The sequence below is a fragment of the Phasianus colchicus genome, chromosome 27, assembly GCF_987193195.1.
Source record: "Phasianus colchicus chromosome 27, bPhaCol1.hap1.1, whole genome shotgun sequence".
NCBI classification, from domain to species: Eukaryota; Metazoa; Chordata; class Aves; order Galliformes; family Phasianidae; genus Phasianus; species Phasianus colchicus.
The window spans coordinates 842,612-863,374 of NC_143462.1; the positions used below are offsets into that span (position 1 = coordinate 842,612).

General features: G+C 60.4%; 2 protein-coding genes across 2 annotated transcripts; both read right to left on the bottom strand.

Moving 5' to 3' along the window:
• Window positions 1-830: 830 nt before the first annotated feature.
• On the bottom strand, window positions 831-17,771 carry NUDCD3 (NudC domain containing 3). Its single transcript, XM_031597017.2, has 6 exons — window positions 17,521-17,771; window positions 16,673-16,977; window positions 8,858-8,990; window positions 5,441-5,584; window positions 1,327-1,515; window positions 831-1,163 (listed from the first exon to the last, which is right to left on the bottom strand). Exons 1-6 carry the CDS (start codon window positions 17,707-17,709, stop codon window positions 1,053-1,055), a joined length of 1,071 nt encoding a protein of 356 aa, XP_031452877.2. The 5' UTR covers window positions 17,710-17,771; the 3' UTR covers window positions 831-1,052.
• A 788-nt stretch (window positions 17,772-18,559) lies between these two features.
• On the bottom strand, window positions 18,560-20,472 carry PPIA (peptidylprolyl isomerase A). Its single transcript, XM_031596974.2, has 5 exons — window positions 20,312-20,472; window positions 19,460-19,490; window positions 19,300-19,388; window positions 18,964-19,136; window positions 18,560-18,874 (listed from the first exon to the last, which is right to left on the bottom strand). The coding sequence occupies exons 1-5, from the start codon at window positions 20,378-20,380 to the stop codon at window positions 18,739-18,741; spliced, it is 498 nt and encodes a 165-aa protein (XP_031452834.1). The 5' UTR covers window positions 20,381-20,472; the 3' UTR covers window positions 18,560-18,738.
• Between the last annotated feature and the right edge of the window lie 291 nt (window positions 20,473-20,763).

Consider the following 20,763-nt stretch of genomic DNA (forward strand, 5'->3'; position numbering starts at 1 on the left):
ACGGTGACATTAAACCCCACCCCCGTGGGCGGAGCCGTGGGAATGGGGCCCACGCTGGGGGGAGAGCGCGAGTGGGCGGTGGGCGGCGTTGCCATGGCGACCGTGGGCGGCCGTGGGGCTGCGGCTGTGTGCAGTCATCGGGGGACGGGGAGGGGATGAGGAGGGGCCCCCCCGGACCCCCCGGGATACCAGTGTCCCAGCGGGCGCCTTGGGATGCTGCTGCCCCACGGGGCTGATGAGGCGGGGGCTGATGGGAGGGGGGCCTTCGAGTGGGGCTGGGGACAGAGCGTGTCCCTGTGGGTGGCAGCATCACTACGGGTGGTGGCGTCCCCACGGCTGGCAGCGTCCCCATGGGTGGCAGTGGCCCCAATGGTTGTGGTGTCCCTATGGGTGGTGGCAGTGCCCCACAGGCAGTGCTGTCCTCATGGGTGGCAGCCTCCCCATGACCAGCCACGTCCCCACAAGTGGTGATGTCCCCACCAGGAGCAGCGTCCCCATGGGTGTCAGTGCCCCATGGTGTCAGTGCCCAATGAGCAGCACTGTTCCCACACACGGCAGTCCCTACCAGTATTCCCGAAGCACTCGCACTCCCTGTGCTGGGAGCAAGGATTTATTGCAGCCGGGGGCAGCGGGGTGCTGCATCCCCCAGCCCCAGGCTGTGCACCCGGGCGGTCCCTGCTGCCCCCGGGGTTGGGGACAGGCAGGGACCCCGGGCAGGGCACAGTGTGGATGCACCCGCTGAGGGCGCAGCCGCCCGGGGCTGGGTAGGGAGGGGACGTGCACCCGCAGAAGCAAAAACCAGAAATATCCTCAACCACCAAAAATAATAATTATGTCACCCAACGAGCTCCGTCTATTCCTGAAAAACAACAGAGCCGTCGCCAGCGCGAGGCGAGGCGAGGAGAAGGGTCCCAGCGCCGGGTTGCCGTGGTGACGGGGATGGAACGCTGTGTCCCGTGCTGCGCCGACGCCGGCTGTGGATGCCGGGGGTCCCACACCGGGTTTGGGGTCCTCCCCTCCCCGCATTGCTGCTCGGACACTTTTTGCCGGGGTCAAAACTGCACGGCGCCAGGGGAGATGTTGAACATGGAAGGGTCGAACTTCTGGCCGCGGAACGGGGAGCCCTCGGTGTCCCAGCCCTTCTTCAGCATCTCATGCACCTTCTGCAAAGAGGAGCGGGCCCATCACGATGGAGCCACCCCACACCCGTCCCATGCTGCCCCACAGACTTGGGATGCAGCTCCGGAGCTCTGCCCTCGAGCACGGGGTCATGGAGGCTCCCCAGCAGGGACAGGACAAGCCGTGCTCCTGTCTGGAGGCACCTACCAGCTCGTGGCTCTGCGGCTTGCCCTGCAGCTTCTGGTGGTAGTCGAAGGTGAGGCGGTCGAGCACGGCGTGCTCCTCCTCGTCCACCGTGGCCATGGAGCGCTCCTTGTTGATCTTGTCAATGTCGATCTGCTCCTCGCCCTCCAGGATGGCGTTCCACCAGTACTCATCTCCCTTGTTCAGGTTAATCTGGGGACAACACGTGGCTCAGGGAGTCCATGTCCCACCATGGGGATGCGTCACCCCAAGCCCATCCAGCACCCTGTCCCCATGTGCCACCACAGGGACATGCCACCAGGCCAGGCCAGGGGACACAGCCATAACCGTGGCCTGTGCAGACACTGGGATGTCACTGCTGCTGCCAGATTGCCACCAGCCCTGGAGGGGCAGCCCAAGGGAGAGGCGACATCCAGTTGTCCCCAGGCCACCAGCCCACACCCCTGCTGCCGTGAGGCTGCAGTGGGCTTCCCGTTCTGCTGTAACTGAGCGACAATGCTGGCAGTGAGGGAGATTTATGGCATTGGCCGGCGTCTCTGCAAAGCCATCCGTAGAGGCAGACAATGCAATGTGGGCGCAGCTCCCCAGAAGCTCTGCAGAGCAAAATGGGGGCAGCCATGAAAGTTCGGGAGCAGGGATTGGTGCAGGAGGGGGTGGCTGGGCTCAGTCCTCATGGGAGAGCAGTGCTGGCACAACGCTGCAGCGTGCCAAAGGCGGTGGTTTCAACCCGAAAGCAAACCGCCTTCCATCGGGCCCAATCCTGGGTGCTCACCCAGCAGTGAGCACGAGGAACACACAGCCATGGGGTGCGTGGCCACAGGGCCTCATAGCGGGCACACAGCCCCATGCAGGGGGTGCCTGGCATCAGCCCCCTCCCCATCCCACCGCTCCCGTCACAGGGCTGGCAGTGGGTGGGAGCCCCGCAGGGCTGTGGCCCACGGCCCCTCTCCTCCTCCCACCCCACGCACAGCCCTCGCTTTATTTACCACGTCCTGCTCCCACCCTGCTGGGAAGGCAGAATTATTCATTTCCTCGGCAGCTTTTCTGTGCCGTGCATCACCGCTGCGCTGAGAGCCTTGCAAACAATCATTAATTAACCTCTGCGGCCCACCTTGCGCATGCGGGGGAGTTTGCTGTTCCCCCAGATTCCAGGGGAAGAGAACTGAAAGTGGGACTCTCTCTGAGGCTGCGGTCCCACTTTCTAACAGAAGCCTCCACACGCCCGCAGAGCTCCTCAGGTGTGGGTTTGGGGTTTGGGGCCGGCTCGTGGCGTGGGTCAGTTCCTTGGATGCAGTGCTGCGCCAGCTGTGCTGTGCCCTGGGAGGTGGCCATGGAAGCTGGGAACCCCGTGGGGCTCTGCCAAGGGAACAGGGTTTCACCACAAGGACAAATAAATCTTGACCTGATTACGTTGCTCTCTGCGAAGGGAGCAGTACTCTGCCCCAGCTCGGAGCTGCAGGGTGCTCAGAGCCTCCCGCAGGAAGGATCGGGTTCCGGATGCCTCGTGCTCGGATTGCACAGCTCTGCTTTGGGGCCGGCGGATGCTGGAGCTGTACGAAGCCAAGGGGCTGGGGCAGGATGGGCAGTGAGGAGAGCTGTGTGCTGCAGCGGCACAGATGTGGCATTGTGTCACCTCCCATGTCCCTGTATCCCGTGAGGAGGGGCCCATCCTTCACCGCGGGTGCTGCGCTTTGCCATAGCATTGGGTTGCCTCCCGAATCCCAAATGCCGCGTCAGATCTGGAGGGATGCTGCCAAGGGATGGAAGTAGGACTTGGAAAAGCCACCTCTCACCACCTGCTTCCCTTCCGACATGGCAGCAGCGTCCCCAAGAGCCAGCGGGGGACAGGAGCTGCTGAGGGGGCACCAGGGAACGCTTCCAATGGTGCATGGAGGTTGGGGAGCACCACAGATTGCTATTAAGCTCAGGAGATGACAGGCAAAGGCTGTAAGAGCTGCTCAAGGCAGGGCTGGGTGACAAAAGCCTGTGTGGATAACAAATGTTGGAAAGAAGGAGAGAAAGCTAGGGAATGGGGGAAAAAATCCTCAAAGAAAAAAATCCCAAAATGTGTTGTGCACAACACCCAGCAGAGACTTCTAAAAACGGCTCCCGCGAATCTATTTTCATCTCTCTTTTGACAAGTGAGCAGGCATGACAGCGAGGGGAGAGCACAGGGATTACGGCCAGGGCTGTGGTGCTGGGCAGAGCTGGCAGCTCCAAAGCCACAGCCCTTGAGCTTCTGCCTTGCTCAGGGTGCAACGAGAGCCACAAACATACTGAAGGACACAGAGAAATGGGATGAGGGCTTGGCCAGCTCTGGGAGTGAGGGGAAGGGAGAAGCACCTTCCAGGCAGTGAGCCCAGCACTGGCACACTGTGAGCATGGCTTCGTTGTGCCCCCACCTCACTGGAGGCTGCTGCCCCTGCATCCCCAGCAGGGAGCTCGCATGTCCCACGGGAAGATGCTCACAGTCACCGCAGAGCTGCAGCCACACAGCCTGTGGAGCACACCACACCTGCACCACGCCGTGCTCAGGATAAGCCCGGCACTCACACAGTCCCCTCCCAGCAGCTGAACCACCAAATGGCTGCGTGCCTCCTGATGAATGAACGGGAAGGAGTCGCCCAGCGCTTTCGGCTACTCTGCGCAAGGAGAAAGGAGACACTCTCGGGTTGAATTACTCACTCTGCTCCAGTTACCTTACAATTCTTCCAGAGAAATTTCATCCCACCATCAATATGTTGGCAGCCAGCTGGAGATCCTCGCAACCCTGCGCTCGTGCTAATTTGAGGCTCTTGCCTTCAGCTCAGGTTGGAGATGAGGGGACTGCTCCCCACGGTCACTGCACCAAGCCCCGAGTCTCGCTCCGCCCGCGCTGCTCCCATCCTCCTCCAGCTGTGTAACACACTACTGATCTCAGGAACACACACAGGGACTGCCAGCTTTCCATACAGAGCCACGTGTGGGGTCAGCTCCTCTTCAACAGCGTTGCTCCTTCCCAGGATTGTGCACATGCCCAAACCATCCAATTTTCAAAAGTTTCATGTTTGAAAAATGTTGATTAATGATCCCATTGTCTCCTTTTAAATGTCCTTCAGATGGCCAAGTGATTTGGAGATGCTTTTCTCTCCCATAGGGCCCTTCTGGCAGCAGGTCTCTCCCCCCAGGTACATCTTCAAGGCCAGGTTGGATGGGGTCTTTTGCAGCTTGGTCTGGGACCAGATCTAGAGGTTGTTGCCCTGCCTGTGGCAGAGGGTTGGAACTTGATGATCCATGGGGTCCCTTCTGACCCAAGCCATTCTATGATTCTGTGACCATTGAATCTTGCCTGAGCAGGATTTCTGTGCATCTCCCTCGGCACTTCTGCACCCAGTGGGATGCACCCAGTGGGATTCCCACTCAAATGTCACAGCGCCTTTGGGTGCCCATCAGCTGCCCTGCTCATGGGCACAAGGTGAGGGCACTGCCTCGAAAGGAACCGCTGCAGCAGCAGAACCCCAGCCCTGAGTGCTCTCCTGGGGCACGCAACAGCCCTGAGGAGCTTCTGAGAACATCTCCGGCTGAAAGGAGAGGGCAGAAGGGCAGCAGGTGGCAGAGCCACACTCCCAGCACAGCTCCAGCCCCAAAGCTCACAAAGGAGTTGGGCAGCCAGAGGATGCAGAAGATGCTGGAGGAACCAGGCTGATAGGCAGCAACACAACGCCCAGGACAGCCTCAGTTGTGGAAACAGTCCAGCAGCATCACCCCTCTGCCCGCATTGCTAGAGCACACCATTGACACCTACAGCCAGCATTAATTCACTGTGGGGCAGCAGATCCAATAATGAGCTGCTGCTCCCAAACCACCTTGACGAGGAAGACGTGCAGAAGGCAAATAGAAGCAGCTGCACTGACTGCTTACAACAGGACAGGCAGTGTGTCAGAACCCCGGGGCAGCACAGAAACAAGCAGTGGGGTTTCCCCTTGCCTGGCACACATGAGCTGCACGTTGCACAGGGACAGCCAGGGAAAGGCAATGTGGGATGCAGCCAGCTCTGGCTCAAGCCTCCAGCTGCTCCCATTTTCCAGGCCAAGCACTGGGGAGCTGCAAGGCAAGGCGAGGAAAGGGCAGCCCTTACCAAAACGCATTTCCCTGGCTCCAGGCTCCAGAGGGAACTCTCCGTGTTGATCTTGTGTGTGAGCTTTCCCTCCATGAGCACGTGCTGGCTGCTCCCCTCCAGCACTGCCACGCGAATTGTGCTGCTGCTGATATCCACAGACACCTAGAAAGGCAGAGAGAAAAGCATCAGCAAGGTTCCTGCTCCATTTCCTGCTGTGCTGCTCGGGGTGTGGGGTCAAGAGCACTTGGTGGGGATGAGAGAGAGAGAAGAACCATCAGTCTGTACAGAAGAAGGGTGAAAATCCCCCTGCTGTCTCAGAGGCAAACAGCTCTGAGGTGAAAGGAAATCTCTCCAGGGAGCAGCAGGCAGCACACCCCTGCAGGGACTCACACCATGCCTTAATTTCCCTTTACAGAAAGCCAGCTCAAAGGTCAGGTACCCGCCTGCTGTGCCCCAGCACTCAGTGGGGTATGGCTCTGTGGCTCCCAGAGCTGAGTTCTGCCCTGCCAGGCAGTCTGGGACTTCTGAGCCAGGAGCGTGGTGCTATCCCAGCACCAGCTGAAGCTCCCCAGTTTTGTATGGCCCCCTTGCCAAGGCACAGCCAGCACTGGGCTCTGTGCACACAAAGGGATGTGTGTGTGTGTCACCATGGGGCAAGAGGGCTCTGGCAGCTCTGTCCCCCCTGCAGCAGCCATATGGGGAACCCTGCTGCAACCTGCTGTGAGGTGACATGGCCCCCTTAGGAGGGACACGGCAGCAGGCTGCCACTTGCTCGTGCTGCACAGCGCTACCTCAGTCCCCAGAGAGCCCATCTGCTGCTGCCCTGCATGGCCAGGCTGCGAGGAGCAGGACTGGAAGGGGGGGACAGCTCGGGTCCCCCAGTGCTGCCAGCCCTCACCCGAGAGGAGGAGACTGCGGTGAGATTTGCCTGCATTCTCTCCCAGAGTTCCCCCAGATCTTCCTCCCGCTCTGCAGAGCTCATTTGAAATGTTATTACATTATCCATTACCTAGGAGATCTCCAGTGACTCACTAGCTCCACGCAGGCAAGATGTGGGCAGAGCCGCTCCAGGCAGCGGCAGCACCACGGCTGCAGGACCAGCAGCACCAGGCTGAGCTCCGAACCCGGGCCGGCACTGAGCGGCCGTCACGGCACAGACACCCAGCAGTGTGCCAGCAGGCTTTCACCTGGGCTGTGGATGTGACCACTGTGCTGCAGCTCCTCCAGGATGAGGAATGTCACCACCACACGGATGGGACACGTGGACCGGGCTCTGCACACCCCAGCTCCCCATCCCCCGTCACACGCACAGGGTCACTGCCAGCGCCGAGCTCACCGAGGTGACCCCCGAGTCACCTTCTTGGGGGGTTTCCCTCAGAGGTCTGAGGAAAGGGGTGCGATGCTGACAGCCCCCAGGAGACGCCCCAGGCACGGCTGTGGCACTGCGTTGTGCCGCACAGCGCAGCGGCTCCCGCACATAGAAACACCCCCACCCGCCCCCGCCAGCACACAAAGCTGGGAGCCAATCTAGCTCATCTCCTGCAAGCCAGGCAGCAGAGAGGCTGCTGGCGTGAGCTCTATTTCAGGGCTGGGAAGCGTGGCTCCGCGGGCCCCTGCTGCATCTCTAAGTGGATCGGGGAGGTGGGGAGCGGAACGCGAGGTGCTTCCCCCCACCCCTTCTCCCCTTCCTGCTCCACGGCCACTCTGCGGAGCTCCATACAAGGAAACCTCCAGCTTACCCGAGTGAGAAGGTGCCATAGCAACAGCCCGAATCCAAAAAGTGTCAGGAGTGCCATTCTGAGCAGCGTTAGAGCCGGGCACGCTCAGAGCCCAGGGACCAGACGGGAGATTTTTAATCTCGCCTTGGCAGACAGAAGCCAAAAAACTGATAATTTTTTTACAAGGCTGCGTGGTGAATGCAGGGAATGCTTCTGTTTTGCAGAAACCCATCAATAACGTGCCCCAAGCCCATACAGCTTGAAAATTGCTTTGAACCGCCCTGCTCTGGCCTGTGACCCAGCCGGTCTGCCTGTCCCCTCCAGCTGGAGAAACACAGAGAACAGCTCTGAAATGAAAACCTGCTTGCAAGGCGCCGAGGGGAGCAATGGGGGGAGGCAAGGCCTGAGCAGCACATGCACTGCCAGGACAAGGAAAGGCAAACACTGGAGGCAGTGCAGAATTAAATGTGGCACTGTGGGGCTCGTCTGGGTCAGTGCACACCTGTGGGCACTTCAGGCTAATGGCAGCAAATGCACCCCTAGAACAGCCTGCAGGGAGGCAGGAGAGGTCAGGAAAGCATGTCCTGTCCCAGCTCCTTGCTGCACCTGCAAGGCTCCCATGGTTCTGGGTGCCAAAGGACGGGGTGTGATGCTGGGATCTTGGCATGGACACAACTCCCCAGCGTGTCCCCAGGCATTGTGAGTGCCATACGATACAGAGGGGATGGAACATCCGTCTGGACACCCCCAAGCCCTTCCAACGAACAGCCTGGCTTTGCTTTAGACACCCAGTGGGAATGATGCATCTCACGGTCCCCCTGCTGTCCCCATGGCAGCCATCACCCCTCCAGCCCAGGCTGCTGCTGCCAATTACGCTCCATTGGCATGCCAAGGAGCTGTGTAGGCTGCAGCCGGCGAGCAAACCCAAGCGTGCTCATTTCAGCTGCCCTGGAAGCAGCAGAGGAGAACGGGAGGTGGGGGAGCACCGACTTCCCAAATGGAAAAATACAGCAAGAGCTGCGGGCTGGGAGTGCTGGGGAAAGTAGGGAGAGGTCAAACTCCTGAGGCCGGCACTCCCAGCCCTGTGTGTGCTCCTTGAGCTTCTCACCTCAGCAAGCAAAGGTGGGGAGAAGAGGGACAGGAAAGGTGCTGAAGGACACCCAGCGTGGCCACGTGCTATGCAGATGGCTTTGAGATTCACCCTCCGAAATAGGGTGTTGATTTTGAGTGGCCCTGTGCAGAGCCAGGGCTTGGACTCTGTGATCCCTGCAGGTCCCTCCCATCTCAGGATGCTCTGTGATTGTGGGACTCAGCAAGGCAAGCAATGCTCCAAGCCAGCAGAAGCTAGCAAGGACACATCCCTGGTCCTTCCCCACAGCCTGAGGGTGCTCAGGAGGAAGGCCAGCCCTGTGTGAGTGCACACAGTACGCAGCCACAGTGGAACATGGAGCTCTCAGAGCTGTCTGTGAGATTGCAGCAGGTGAAACTGGAGGAGAAAGCACAGAAAGTACAAAGCCAAGGAACCCTGCTGGGGCTCTGAGCAGCAGCCACAGCGGGAAGGTGGCCAGGCTGGGACTGTGAGTCCCCACCACTGGAGAGCAAGGCACGACCACATCCTGCACAAAGAGCCTCCCTGCTCCCAGCACAGCTTCCCAGGACAGCCAGGCACTCCCAGGGGAGAGAGACACCAGAAGCCAAATTATTAGTACCGCTTTACCTGTTTGCCTTTCACAATGTGCTTGGGCACAGGCACTTTAATCTCCAGGTCGCTGTAGTCTTGGGACCAGGCGTAGTTCTCCCGCACTGCCCCATTGTAGCTGTCAGGGTTTGTCTGGAACTGCTCCTGTCTCCTGGGGAGGGAAGAACAAGTGAGGGGCTGAGCGTGGGGCAGCGCGGGGTGAGCAGGGAGGGTGGGAGCAGGAAGGGAGCAGAGCCTGCACTCCGGCACCCTGAGGTGCTTCAGACTTTGGGGTGCATCCAGGGAAAGGAAAAGGATCGGGTTGGCATCCCAGCATCCCTCACCTCACATCCAGTGAGGATGGCAATGGGACAGGTGGGGATATGGAGCTTGGACTGCCCGAAGGGTGCAGGGCTTCAGGGAGGAGAGATTTGAGGGGATCAGATAAACAATCAGCAACACACCTCCAAATATCCAACACATCTCCAGCCAAGGCATTCCCACCAGCGTCATATTCCTTTACACCACTGCTGGGCTGTGCATTGCTGAACCTTCCTGGAGAGGGCTTGGAAATAAAACCAATCCCTTCCCAAAGCCGGCTGTGGAGCCACTAAAGAGCAGAGCTGCTTTTTATACACACTCAGCCCTTGGCCTGGGGCTGTGCGGATTTACATAAGGGTGCAGGGGCTGTGCAGCCCCAGGGACCTCATCCCAACACCCCCACAGTGAAGGGTGCGTGGCGGCGGCAGGCGGGGGCGGCTTCCAGCCCCAAGCATTACGTAATATCCACGGGGTTTAATTAAATTAGGCTCGGGAAGGGTCTGTGTGCACACACACACCCGCACACCTCTTTTTCTGGGGATGGTTTTGGGGCGAGCACTGGGATGCCCCCGGCCCTACAGGAGCTGTGGTGGGTTTGCACAGCCTGGCCACAGCTCCTGGTGTCAGCAGCAGGGGTGGGCAATGTCACTGTGTCGGGGGAGACCCTGCAAGCAATTCTTTCTTTTCTCTCCTTTTTATTTTTCTTCTTCTTTTTTTTTTTTTCTTGGGAATTTTGGCCTTGCTTGGCGTTCACCCATTGGGTGCCAATTGCCATGGAAACGGGGTTGGCATGGCAGCACCGAAGCGGCGCTTGCTCTGGTTGGCTCCAGATGGCAGCTTCCAAACCGCCCCCAGACTGCGGGAGCCAGAGGGGCAGCGAGAGCCGGGCACAGGCGTGGGGTGCCCTGGCTGCTGGGGTGCCCCTTCTCACAAGGTGTCATCGGCTCACAGGGTGCCACCAGCCCCGGGGGGGCCAGGGGACACACAAAGGGCTGCAACGCGGAGGAGCAGAGCTCTGCGTGACCTGCTCTCTGCTCTCTGCTCTCTCCTTGTGTGGCTGTGAAGGGATGCAGAAAGCCATCTGGGCTCCAAAACCAGCTGGATGTCCTTCTAGTGCTTCCCATCCTGCTCTGGCACGATCCAGGACAAGGCGCTTCTGGATGTTCTCACCTTCCAGGCACTCTGCCAAGCACATGGCACTGTGGCACGCAGACACAAAGTGCTTTCACAGCTGCCCTGGGAGGACTCAGTGCTATGGAGTTGCTTCCATGGGGAGACTGAAGCAGGGTTGCTCCGTGCTGGATCCACCTCCTTGCTTTGTTCTCCCTGTGTCCCTTTTGCCCACTGCTGTGGCTCTGCTCCGCACAGATCCCTGGGAGCACACTGCACATCAGCTGGGCAGCGGGGCTGAGGACAAGAGAGGAGGGTGAAAAAGCAGCAGCTTTAAAACCCGGGGTTTGGCACGGCGTGCACTCGGCTGCCGGGTGGCGGGGATGGTGTGGGTGGGTCTGTGTGTTCTGTCTTGTTCTATTTTTGCTCGCCATGTGTCATTTTGGGGGAGGTGAAACCTTTAACAATGCACCGTCAAGAAGCAGCCAATCTGTTTGGCGCTCCGAGGAGCCGCAGCGCGCGGCCACCCCGTCCCCCATGGCACAGAGACCACAAGGAGGGACCCAGCCAGGGCCAGGCACAGCAGCACAGTGGCCCACGGTGTGTCTCCCATTTGCTCAGCACTGATCCATGCACGTTGCTGAGTGCTGGCACTCGGTGTTCTCCACGTCCCATCCTGCGGGGCCGGCGCGGCTGCCTGCTCTTAGTCAAGGTGAATTATTTAGGCAGCTTGAAGGAAAACGTGTCAGGGCGGTCAGGCAGTGCAGATGTGGAGGGGGGAGAAAACAGCAATGGTTGAAACAAGCGGGGCTGGCTGAGGGCGAGGTGGGTGATGTGGGCATGGGGCCAGGCCAGGCTGCCCCATAAGCAGAAATGGAGGTTAAGCCCCTGCCTGCTCCCAGAGGAGGCGTTGCCAACACCCCACCAAGCCCCACAAGCACATCCCAACGCAAAAGCAAGCCTGTCCTGTCCTCCTCCTCACGGGGCAGAGAAAGCAGAGGGGCACGGTGCTGCCCCAAACCACCCTGCAGGGCACTAACACCCCAGCTCTGCGTTACCCGCTGCCAAGGCCCTGTGTGATGCACCACACCTCCCTCAAGCTCGAGAGGTAGCCGAGAATGGAAAGATCTCATTAAGTAATAATGAAGTTCTGAGCAAGGAGGGGAAGAGAAAATCAGACACAAGGCGCCCGCGTGCCTAACCCACATAAGCACGAAGCCTTGCAGAGAGCTGCGGCGTGCCGGCCGCCTGCCTGGCATTTATTGCAGCCATCAGCAGCCCAGCTTGAGGCAGGAGCAGTTCTGCAATACAGATTGCCAGGGGGAGAAGTGCCCGCTCCTGCTCAGCAGCCAAGGGACAACTGGGAGCCACCCCGAGGGCAGAAGGGCTGAGCACCTCTGTGCTGTCCGTCCTGCCGGGCTGGGGCAGGACGAATGGATGAGCTTTTATGATGAATTTGATGAGGTTCAAATGTGCGCTCTGCTCCTGGAGCAACAGGTAGCTGGAGGTGTCAGCCTGAGACAGCCACATCCGCAAAGCTGCAGGGATGGAAAATCCCAGGGTTGTGCTCTCTCTGCTGTTTTTGCGAGTGAGCCGAGCAGGAGCCTCCCCCCACCTCCGGATTTAACATTTCTCAGCACCAAAACATCGGGCGTGTGGCGTTTGGTCTCTCTGGGTTTTGCTCCACTTAATTGGGTCTCCGGCAAAGCGCTGAGCCGGCTGAGGACCAGCCTGCTGCTGTCAGCTCCGTGCAGTAAACAAGTGCTGTGATGCAGCCGCTGTCAGCACAAGGCTTCTGTGGGCTGTGGTCATAGGGCTGTGCGTGGCGGTTGGTGGGGAGGAGCCCACATCCATTTAGGAAGGTGGGGAGAACCCCAAATCCAGGTGGGGTTGCAGGGGGATCCCCAAATCCAGGTGGGAGGCTGCCTTTCCTCCCAAAGATGTACAGAAGTGCTACAACCCCACAACAATCCCGAGCCATGGGGCTGCAAGGCGCTTCTCCAAATGGGGCTGGAGCCGGCAGGGCTCACTGAGCACATCAGAGACACACCACGAGAAGTGGCCAACACCACTGCCTTCACCCCCAAATCAATGGTCCCCACAAGCCAGGATGGCTCTGAGAGCACTTTCACTCCAATACCACGCTGTTAGGGCGCAGAGAGGTGCCCAGCATCTCCAGGCAATGCCTTTGCCACTCGACTCTACAGCTAAACTCCAAACCCACACCACCTACCGCATCCAAAAACCCAATTCCAACGCTCCCCAAGGGTCCCCATGCACGGCAGCGGGTGCATGGCTCTGCTCATGTCAGCCTGCAGCGAGGGGCTCGCTCCTCTCCATGCTCGTGCTCTTCGGGGGAGATTTTAGCCTTCACTTTTGATTTCCCAGTTATTTATGGAGCCATTCAATAGAGCCAACTTGCTGCCATTAGGGTGGTTGAAATGCCACCGCCAGCTCACAGGAGAGCTGTGGAGTTGTCACCAGAGGGCTAAATTTCACTACTGCTGGGAAATTTAGGTCAAGGACAGCAGGACGCGCTACTGGTAGGCAAAGTCCCCTCGCATCCTCACTGCTGGCACAGAGCTTACACAACCTTGAGCTGGAGAGGTCTCTGAGGCACCGCTGCACCAACACTGCACACCAGGTTCAATTCCAGCTCCTGGAAAAGGGGACCTGGCTGAGCAGAGCTCAACGGCCCCACAGCCGGCAGCGCCTCAGGTCCGTCCCCAGAGAGCAACGCGGCGCAAAAGCAAGCAAACAGAGTTTTCTTTTTTAAATAAGAATCAGGCACACGCTGTCCCCCAGCCTCCAGCCCTGGGATTTTCTGCTTGTTAAGAGAAAAATTTATAGGTTTTAATTTAGTTATTTTTGGTGCAGGGACCTAATTTTGGAGCTCAGTACCTTGGTAGGGCAACCAAAGCCCTGAGCGATCGGGTGTGTGACAGGGGAGCTGACACGGCGCTGCTGATCTCAGCAAGCACAGGGCTCTGGTTCCCCATCACAGCATTGGAAAATTGGGGCCCAATCACACCCTCAGTAGCTGCGAGGAGCTCGTTGTGGACACAGGAATGGGGCTGGGGGCATCTCGCCTCATGATCAGCCCTTCAAAATGACGCTCTGCCAGGAGCTGCACTCCCACTGCTGCAGGAGAGGGCAGATGGATTTAAATATTTCACCCCCCTGTGTGAAGCCACGGCCTCTGTGCTCTGCAGGGAGGACTCAGCTCACAGAGAAGCTTGCCCAGGACAGCCCAGAGGTGAAGAAATGGGGTAGGAGGGGCAGAACCCCACACATGGAGCATCAACCAAGAAGAAGACCAAGAGCACAAAGATGAGGCACAGTGAAGCAAATAAGGGCTCTTAGCTTGAAAAAGGAGCTGAAGGGGGAATGGGATGAACAGCACAATTGCAAGTATCCAGGAATAGGGAGGTGGAAGCTGTACTGAGGTTTGTCAGGGCCAAGTCTCAAGGAAGAAAGGAAATCCATGAGAAATGCCACTCCAAGTGCTCACCCTGGCACACAGAGCTGTGGGATCACAACCTGCTGGGGGCAAGAGCCAATGGAGCATCACAGTGCTTGTTTGGTTCTGCTTTCCTGGCCAGTAACAGGGCTGGAGGCCGGACCTGGGACTAGATGGAGATCACAGGGGCTGCCACATCCCCCACTCAAACAAAGCCATCCTCAGTGCTAGCACCTGTACGGCCCCTTCTCCATGGTCCCACAACCTGAAGCAGCAAAACTCCCCTGCCCAGCACCCCGAGGAGAATGAAGGCACATAGAAAACACATCCTGCGGGCACCTCGGAATGAAAAGAATCCATCTGGGCTCTGGGGAAAGCCAAGCAGTTGCTGAGCTGAATGGGATTCCATGCGGGAGCCGGATGGAAATTTCCCAGGGCTGCAGCCATTAACCAGTGCTGCGGGGGACTTGAGGAAGGGTTCTGCACCAGAGGGTGGTGGGCACGGCCCCAAACTGCCAGAGCTCAGGAAGTGCTGGGACACCCAGACATTGGGTTTGGGTGGTCAGAGCAGAGCAAAGGGTTGGACTTGATGGTACCCTGTGGGTCCCTTCCAGCCTGAGACGCTCCATGATGGAAGCAGCTTAGGAGAGCAGGAGCCTCAGCAGGTGGCTGGATGCATCTTGGCGTAGTTTTGCTGGCACAATGCAGGGCCTTCTCCTGCCCACAGCACAGGAAAAAGCTCTGCAGGTCCTGGCCCGAAGGGACAGTGATGGAGCTCTCAAACACCTTCACCCCTTGCCTGCTTCCAGCAGTTCTGTGCTTTCTGACTGCTCTCCACCTTTCTGGGAACACTTCAGCATCCTTCCACCCTTCCCAGAGATCCTTCTCTGTGAGATTCCCTTCTCTGACAACAAAATTCTCTGCAGGTCCTTCTCCTGCCTTCCCAAACAGCACAGAACTGCCAGCCTGGAGCACACATGGCCACAGCACTGAGGAGCCATAATGAGGGGACACAAAGCTGCCACAGCCTCACACCAGGCTGCGAGCAGTGAGTGGCCACAGGATGGGAGAAGAACGCAGCCCAGGTTAGGGCTGGGAGCAAGCAGCAAGCATTGGGATGACAGGAAGCAGAGCGCTGAGGCCAGGCTGTGCAGTGCCACACGTGGGCTGCTGGGCTCTATTTTAAATGCTGCGTGGCAAATGTATGCAGGCCGGGTTCCAAGCTGGGGGAAGGGGGGGCGCTGGACGGCGGAGGTGTGCTGAGCTCGGAGCTGAGCTCAGGCTGTGTGGGACAAGCAGGATCAACCCGAAATGAGCCAGGGAGGGCAGGAGCACATGTGGTCCTCAGTGGAGCCACGGGGCAGCCCCACAGCAAAGGGGAGCCACATCACCCCATTTACAGGTGGGGAAAGGGGGGCACCTGCCAAGGAATGAGCCAGCCACGTGCCGCATCCATGGGCAAAGCTGAGCATGATGCAGGCTCGGTTTTGCTCTTCCTTTCCCCTGCAGCCCTAAGAAAGCTGCTCCCATCCCAAGGCACCCAGGAGCGCAGCGGGCTCTGATGGGAGCTGGCAGATCTGGGCTGGTACCTGCCCTACATTTCTACAGCAGCGAGGTTGACAGAATGAGCGAGTTTTTATATAGATTTGGGTGGCGATGGTTTTCTTTACCGGTTGAGGAGGGGGGGAAGGGAGAAGGAAAATATTTTTATTTAATCTCTTTTCTGCATTCTTGCTGCTGGCACTGCATGTTATTCATGCACCCCTCGTATCCAAACAGGCAGCTTGGGGTTTTGCTCAGGAGGGGTTGTGCAGAATTAAGCAGCTGGTTCAATTATTAATAGCCTGTCAGGGGTGCCCTGGATGCCGGCTGCCTTTCGGGGGGCTCCAGTGCCCCCCAGAGGCACACGCACCAACTACAGCAGCAACCTGTTGCCTGCTCTGCCCTACTTGGATCCCGCAGCCATGCTGCCCCACTCCCTTCCCCAGCCCAGGTTGGGGATATGCAGGTCACAACTGTGGCAAGGCAGAAGAACTCTGTCGGCTCTAGCAGGGCTTTTTTTGGCTCAATAGTTCCATAAGGTGTCAGACCGACGGCCCCAGGGACAATCTTTCCTTCACAGGACAACAGAACGTGGCTTTTCAGGTGATATCATTTTTGGCTTCTGGCTTATTTTTACCCCACACAACGCTGGTCGAGCTCAGCACAAGGCCTTCTCCTCATTCCCACCTGATCAAGTTACTGAGCACCTTCCCCTCTCACTCCATTCTCCTCTCTGTCCATCCCATTCCAGCCCCTCCAGGACCTGGGGCTCTCACACATCAGTGCAGGACCCAAGGGCTTTGTGCCATCTCACCCTGGCAGGGAAGGGAAGCTGGATGGCAGCAGCTCTCAGACACACTGGGAGGACTTTGGAGCAAGGACGTTTTTGAAGCATGAGGCTGCTTAGCCCAGCTTGAAAGCCACTGAGTCTGGTGAAAGAGTACATAAAACTCTGTGCAGTGTCTGATGCAGCTTCAAAGCTGGCACTGCATTGAGCTGAAGGCCGGGCCACAGACCTTTGGAGCTCCCAAACTGTGCGCACCCAATGCTGACGCTGGCCTTGCCACCTGCCCACACAGCTATTTAGTACAAGAGTGACCTGCAGAGCACCCATCCAGCTCTGAGAGCTCACATGTGGGGCACAGACCCCAAGTTTCCATGAGGAAAGGGCTGTGGGACAACATCTGGATTTCCCAGAGCCGCAGTGGTCAGCCCCAAAGAACAGTGACCCCAGTGCGCACAGCTCCAGCACACACAGAGACACGATGATTCCCCTGCCCTCAGCACAGCCAGAAAACCCCAAACCCCCAGCACAGAACACAGCCCTGCCTCCCACAGGGGATCACACAACCCCTCCTCCCCTCCACCCTGCCAGCCCCTGCCAGCGGGGCGAGGAAAGCAGCACAAGGGGAGAGCCTTACGTGGGCAGCTCGGCAGGTGAGGGCTGCGCAGGGGCAGCCGCCCCCGGGGGCTCTGCTGGCACGGAGCCGGTGGCTGCCGGGGTTGTGGGCGAGTCCTGCGGCCTCTCCGCACCCCCTGCATCCAGCAAGGGCTCGGCCTCCTCCGTTGTCTCCACCTCGACCTCATGGGCGGCCGGGGCCACTCTCACCCTCTCGGCAGAGGCGGCAGCTTCCTCCTCCTCCTCCTTCTTGCGGAGCTTTGCCTCCAGCTCCCGGCGCTGCTTCTCATCATCCTGCCGGGCCATCCGCTCAAAGACTTTGAATGCCTGCAAGAGAACAAAGCTGGCTGTCAAGGAGTGGAGGGGCACCCGCTCTGTCCCTCTGGCTGTGGATCTCACACAGCCCACTCCCAACACCTGCGCCCTCAGGAGAGAGACCTGGCCGCAGGGCTCTGCCTTCTCTGCGAGGGGCTGCCGGCTCCTCAGCAGTGCCACCGGTTGGGACACGCCGTGGGCAGTCCCCAGCGTGGCCGTGAGCTCCCTCAGCTGGCGCAGGTGAAGAAGCAGAGCAATAGTACGTGGGGATCACGGCGTTTTGAGCCAGAACTGCCTGCTTCGGGCAGATAAAATGCACTTAGAGAGATAAAACGCAGCTCTCCCCGTCCTGCAGCATGAGGAACTGCGTGCCCAGGCCCAGCCACCCGCAGCGGGCGGGAGGTGACACGCGGGAGGACGCCGGAGCAACGCTCTGCTGCCTCAACCCGGCCTGGGGCCGCGCCCCAGTGACGCTCCGGGCCCCAACACCCACGGGAACGCGGCGGCGGGCATGCGGCACCGGCACCGAGGGCGGCGAGCGGGGCCCGGGGGTACCTGCAGGGCCATGGCCTGCGCGGCGCCGGGCGGGAAACCCAGGCGGTCACCGGGCCGCAGGAGGAGGCGGTAGAAATCGGTTTTGCGGTAGAGGAAGCCGAAGAGGACGCGCAGGAAATCGTCCACATTGCCGACGTGCTGCAGGATGCCGAGCAGCGCCTGGTCGTACATCTCGGTCAGCGCCTCCATGGCGGCCCCGGCCCGCTGCCACGGCAACCGCCCGCCCGCCCGCGCTTCCGGTCCGCACGTCGCGCCGTTTCCGGTCCGCGCCGCTGCTCCATCTGCGCCGGGAACCGCGCCGCGCTGAGTGGTTCCGGGGAGCGGCAGTTCCGGGCCGCGCCGCTGCAGCCCACGTCCGCACGTGCGGTGTGCGGGGAGCTCCGGCACCGCGCCCGGAATGGGGAAATTCTCCAAATTCAGGGGAGGGTCCCAGGCAGAGTATTGCCCAACCTGGGAGCACTGGGGCGCTGCTGCAGCCCCCCACACTGAGATTACTGGAAGCCCCTCAGGTTGCCCCCCCAGCGCAGGCAGACATCTCTAAACCCTCCATGCGCAGACCCCCTCCTGGTCTGAAGACAGAGTGGTGGACCTGCCCACAAATCCTAAAGTGGGTGGAACACCCCCCCATGCCTAGATTTAGGGGGGGGAAGGTCTGTGTTCCATTCTCCCCTCCCCCACCTCAAAACGAGCCTGGGGAACCAACTCCCTCCCCATTTCCCCAGCCCAGCTCTCCCTCTTCACACCCCCTGCATGGGGCCCCCGAGCACCCAAGGCCCCGTGCCTCAGTTTCCCCACAATGGGAGGTGATGTTACTGCAGCCTCTGGGGGTGCTGTGCACAATAACGGCACAGGGGGGCCTCACTGTGAGCGCACATGGCTCAGCAGCACAGCAGGATGCAACAGCTGGGCTGGGGGCACCCCACACACACTTGCCCCTACACTGAGGTCAGCGTGCCATTCACAGCAGGAAGGGGGGGACCTGATCCCATAGGGATCCCCACTCTGCTCCACTCCCCCCAAAGAGAAGAACAGCACTGCAGTGGTTTAACTCGTTTTATTTAGACTCATAAACGTAACTCTGCAGTCCGGTCGGACTGTGCACATGCGGCGAGACCCAGTAGAAACGCAGCAGTAAGTCAGGAGCACGAGGGGAGGGGGGGGCCGCGCCGGGCGAGCTGCCCGAGCTGCAGGTGGAATGTCAGGTGTTGAGACGCAGGTTTATGAGAGCTGCCCGCAGTTGGAAATGGTGATCTGCTTGCTCGTCTTGCCATCCTTGGAGCCGCAGCGCTCCATGGCCTCCACCACGTTCATCCCCTCCTTGACGCGGCCGAAGACGACGTGCTTGCCATCCAACCTGTAGAGAAGTGTGGGTGGCATCGGGGGGGCACCGCCTCCTCCCCAGGGTCACTGCAGCGTGACGCCGTGCCCCCTCCCCATGCTCACCACTCGGTCTTGGCGGTGCAGATGAAGAACTGGGAGCCGTTCGTGTTGGGGCCGGCGTTGGCCATGGACAGGATGCCAGGCCCTGTGTGCTTCAGGATGAAGTTCTCATCGGCGAACTTCTCCCCGTAAATGGATTTGCCCCCAGTGCCATTGTGGCGTGTAAAGTCACCACCCTAAAAAAAAAAAAAAAAAAAACACATATGCGCATATATAGTTCTGGTTATAGACTCACCATAACCATGTGGGTCACGACTGTAGCAGCAGAGTGAGGGACAGTGCTAAGACCCCCCGCCCCCCCCCAAATCCCCCACGGGAGCTCTTGGTGCTGCCACACACCTGACACATGAAGCCGGGGATGATCCGGTGGAAGCAGGAACCCTTGTAGCCAAATCCCTTCTCACCGGTGCTCAACGCACGGAAGTTCTCTGCCGAGGAAAGGAAAAGGGGTGAGCACAGCCCAGCTGCGGGGGGAGCAGCCCCAACACCCCATACCCACCTGCTGTGATGGGCACCTTGTCAGCGAAGAGCTGCAAAGAGAGGCGCGGTGCTCAGGGGGGGGCTGCAGTGCCGCTCACCCCCCCGGCTGCTCTGCGGCATCTGGAAACTGCGCCGTCACGGGGGCGGCATCCCAAGCAGCCCGGCTATGCGGCGGGGGGGGAAACGCCGGGCTGGCACCGACCCCGAGACCCAGACCTGACCCCACACCTGGATTCCTAACCCCAAAACCTAGATCTGAACCCAAACCCAGCCCCGGACCCTACGGCAATGCAGAAAACCTGAGCCGAACCCCAGACACCCAAACCCAAATCCCACCGTGACACCCCAACCGCGATCCCAACCCCCACACCGCACCGCTCTGCAGCGACCCAAACCCCCAAACTTCGCCGCAGCTCCACCACCAAACCCAAATCGCAGCTCCCCAAAACCCCCAACCGCACGTGAGCCCCCAACATCACCACGACCCCAACACCGAACCCCCAAATCCCGGCAATTCCAACCGAAATCCCACCGCGCTGCCCCCACCCTAAACCCCCCCCACCCCCGCCGCATCCCCCACCGTGACCCCACCCCGCGCATCCCAACCCCACCCCCCATGGATGGGTTGGGGGGGGGGGGGGGGGGGGGGGGTGCGGCGGCCCCGCTCACAAAATGGCGGCGGCGCGGTTTGCGGCACGGCCCCGCAGCGCTACCCCCCCTTCCCCCCCTCCCCCGTCTCCCTCCTTTGTTCCCCGCGCGTCGCTCCCGCCCGGCCCCGAGGGGCGCCCCGGCCACGTGGAGCCGCCCCGCGCCACCCATCCCCCCCCCCCCCCCCTCATCCTCCCCTCCCCACCCAACCCGCGGCGCCCACCTCGAAGGTGACGCGGCCCAGAGGCTCGCCGTTGGCGGTGATGTCGAAGAACACGATGGGGTTGGCCATGGCGGCGCGGGCGGCGGACAGCGGGGACGGCGGCGGACGGCTCGGGGAGCGCGGCGCAGCGGAAGGAGAGCGCCCGCTCGACGCCTTTATATATAGGGCGCGCCGCCCGCCTCCCGCAGCGCGCCGGCCAATCGCCGCGCGGTGCGTCACGGAGCGACGGCGGCGGGGGCCAATGGGAGCGCGAGATGGGGAAAAAGAGGAGAATGAAAAAAGAGGGGAGGGGGCTGCGGGTGGGGAGGGGCGGGGCGGGGCCGGGCGCGCGCGGGGAGCGGCGGGTGCGGGGCGGGGAGCGCCGCGCATGCGCGAGGCGGGCGGCGGATGGGAGCGGCGGGAACGCGCACGTGGAGGGGGGAGCGCGCCCCCGAGCCCGGCCCGCACCCTGC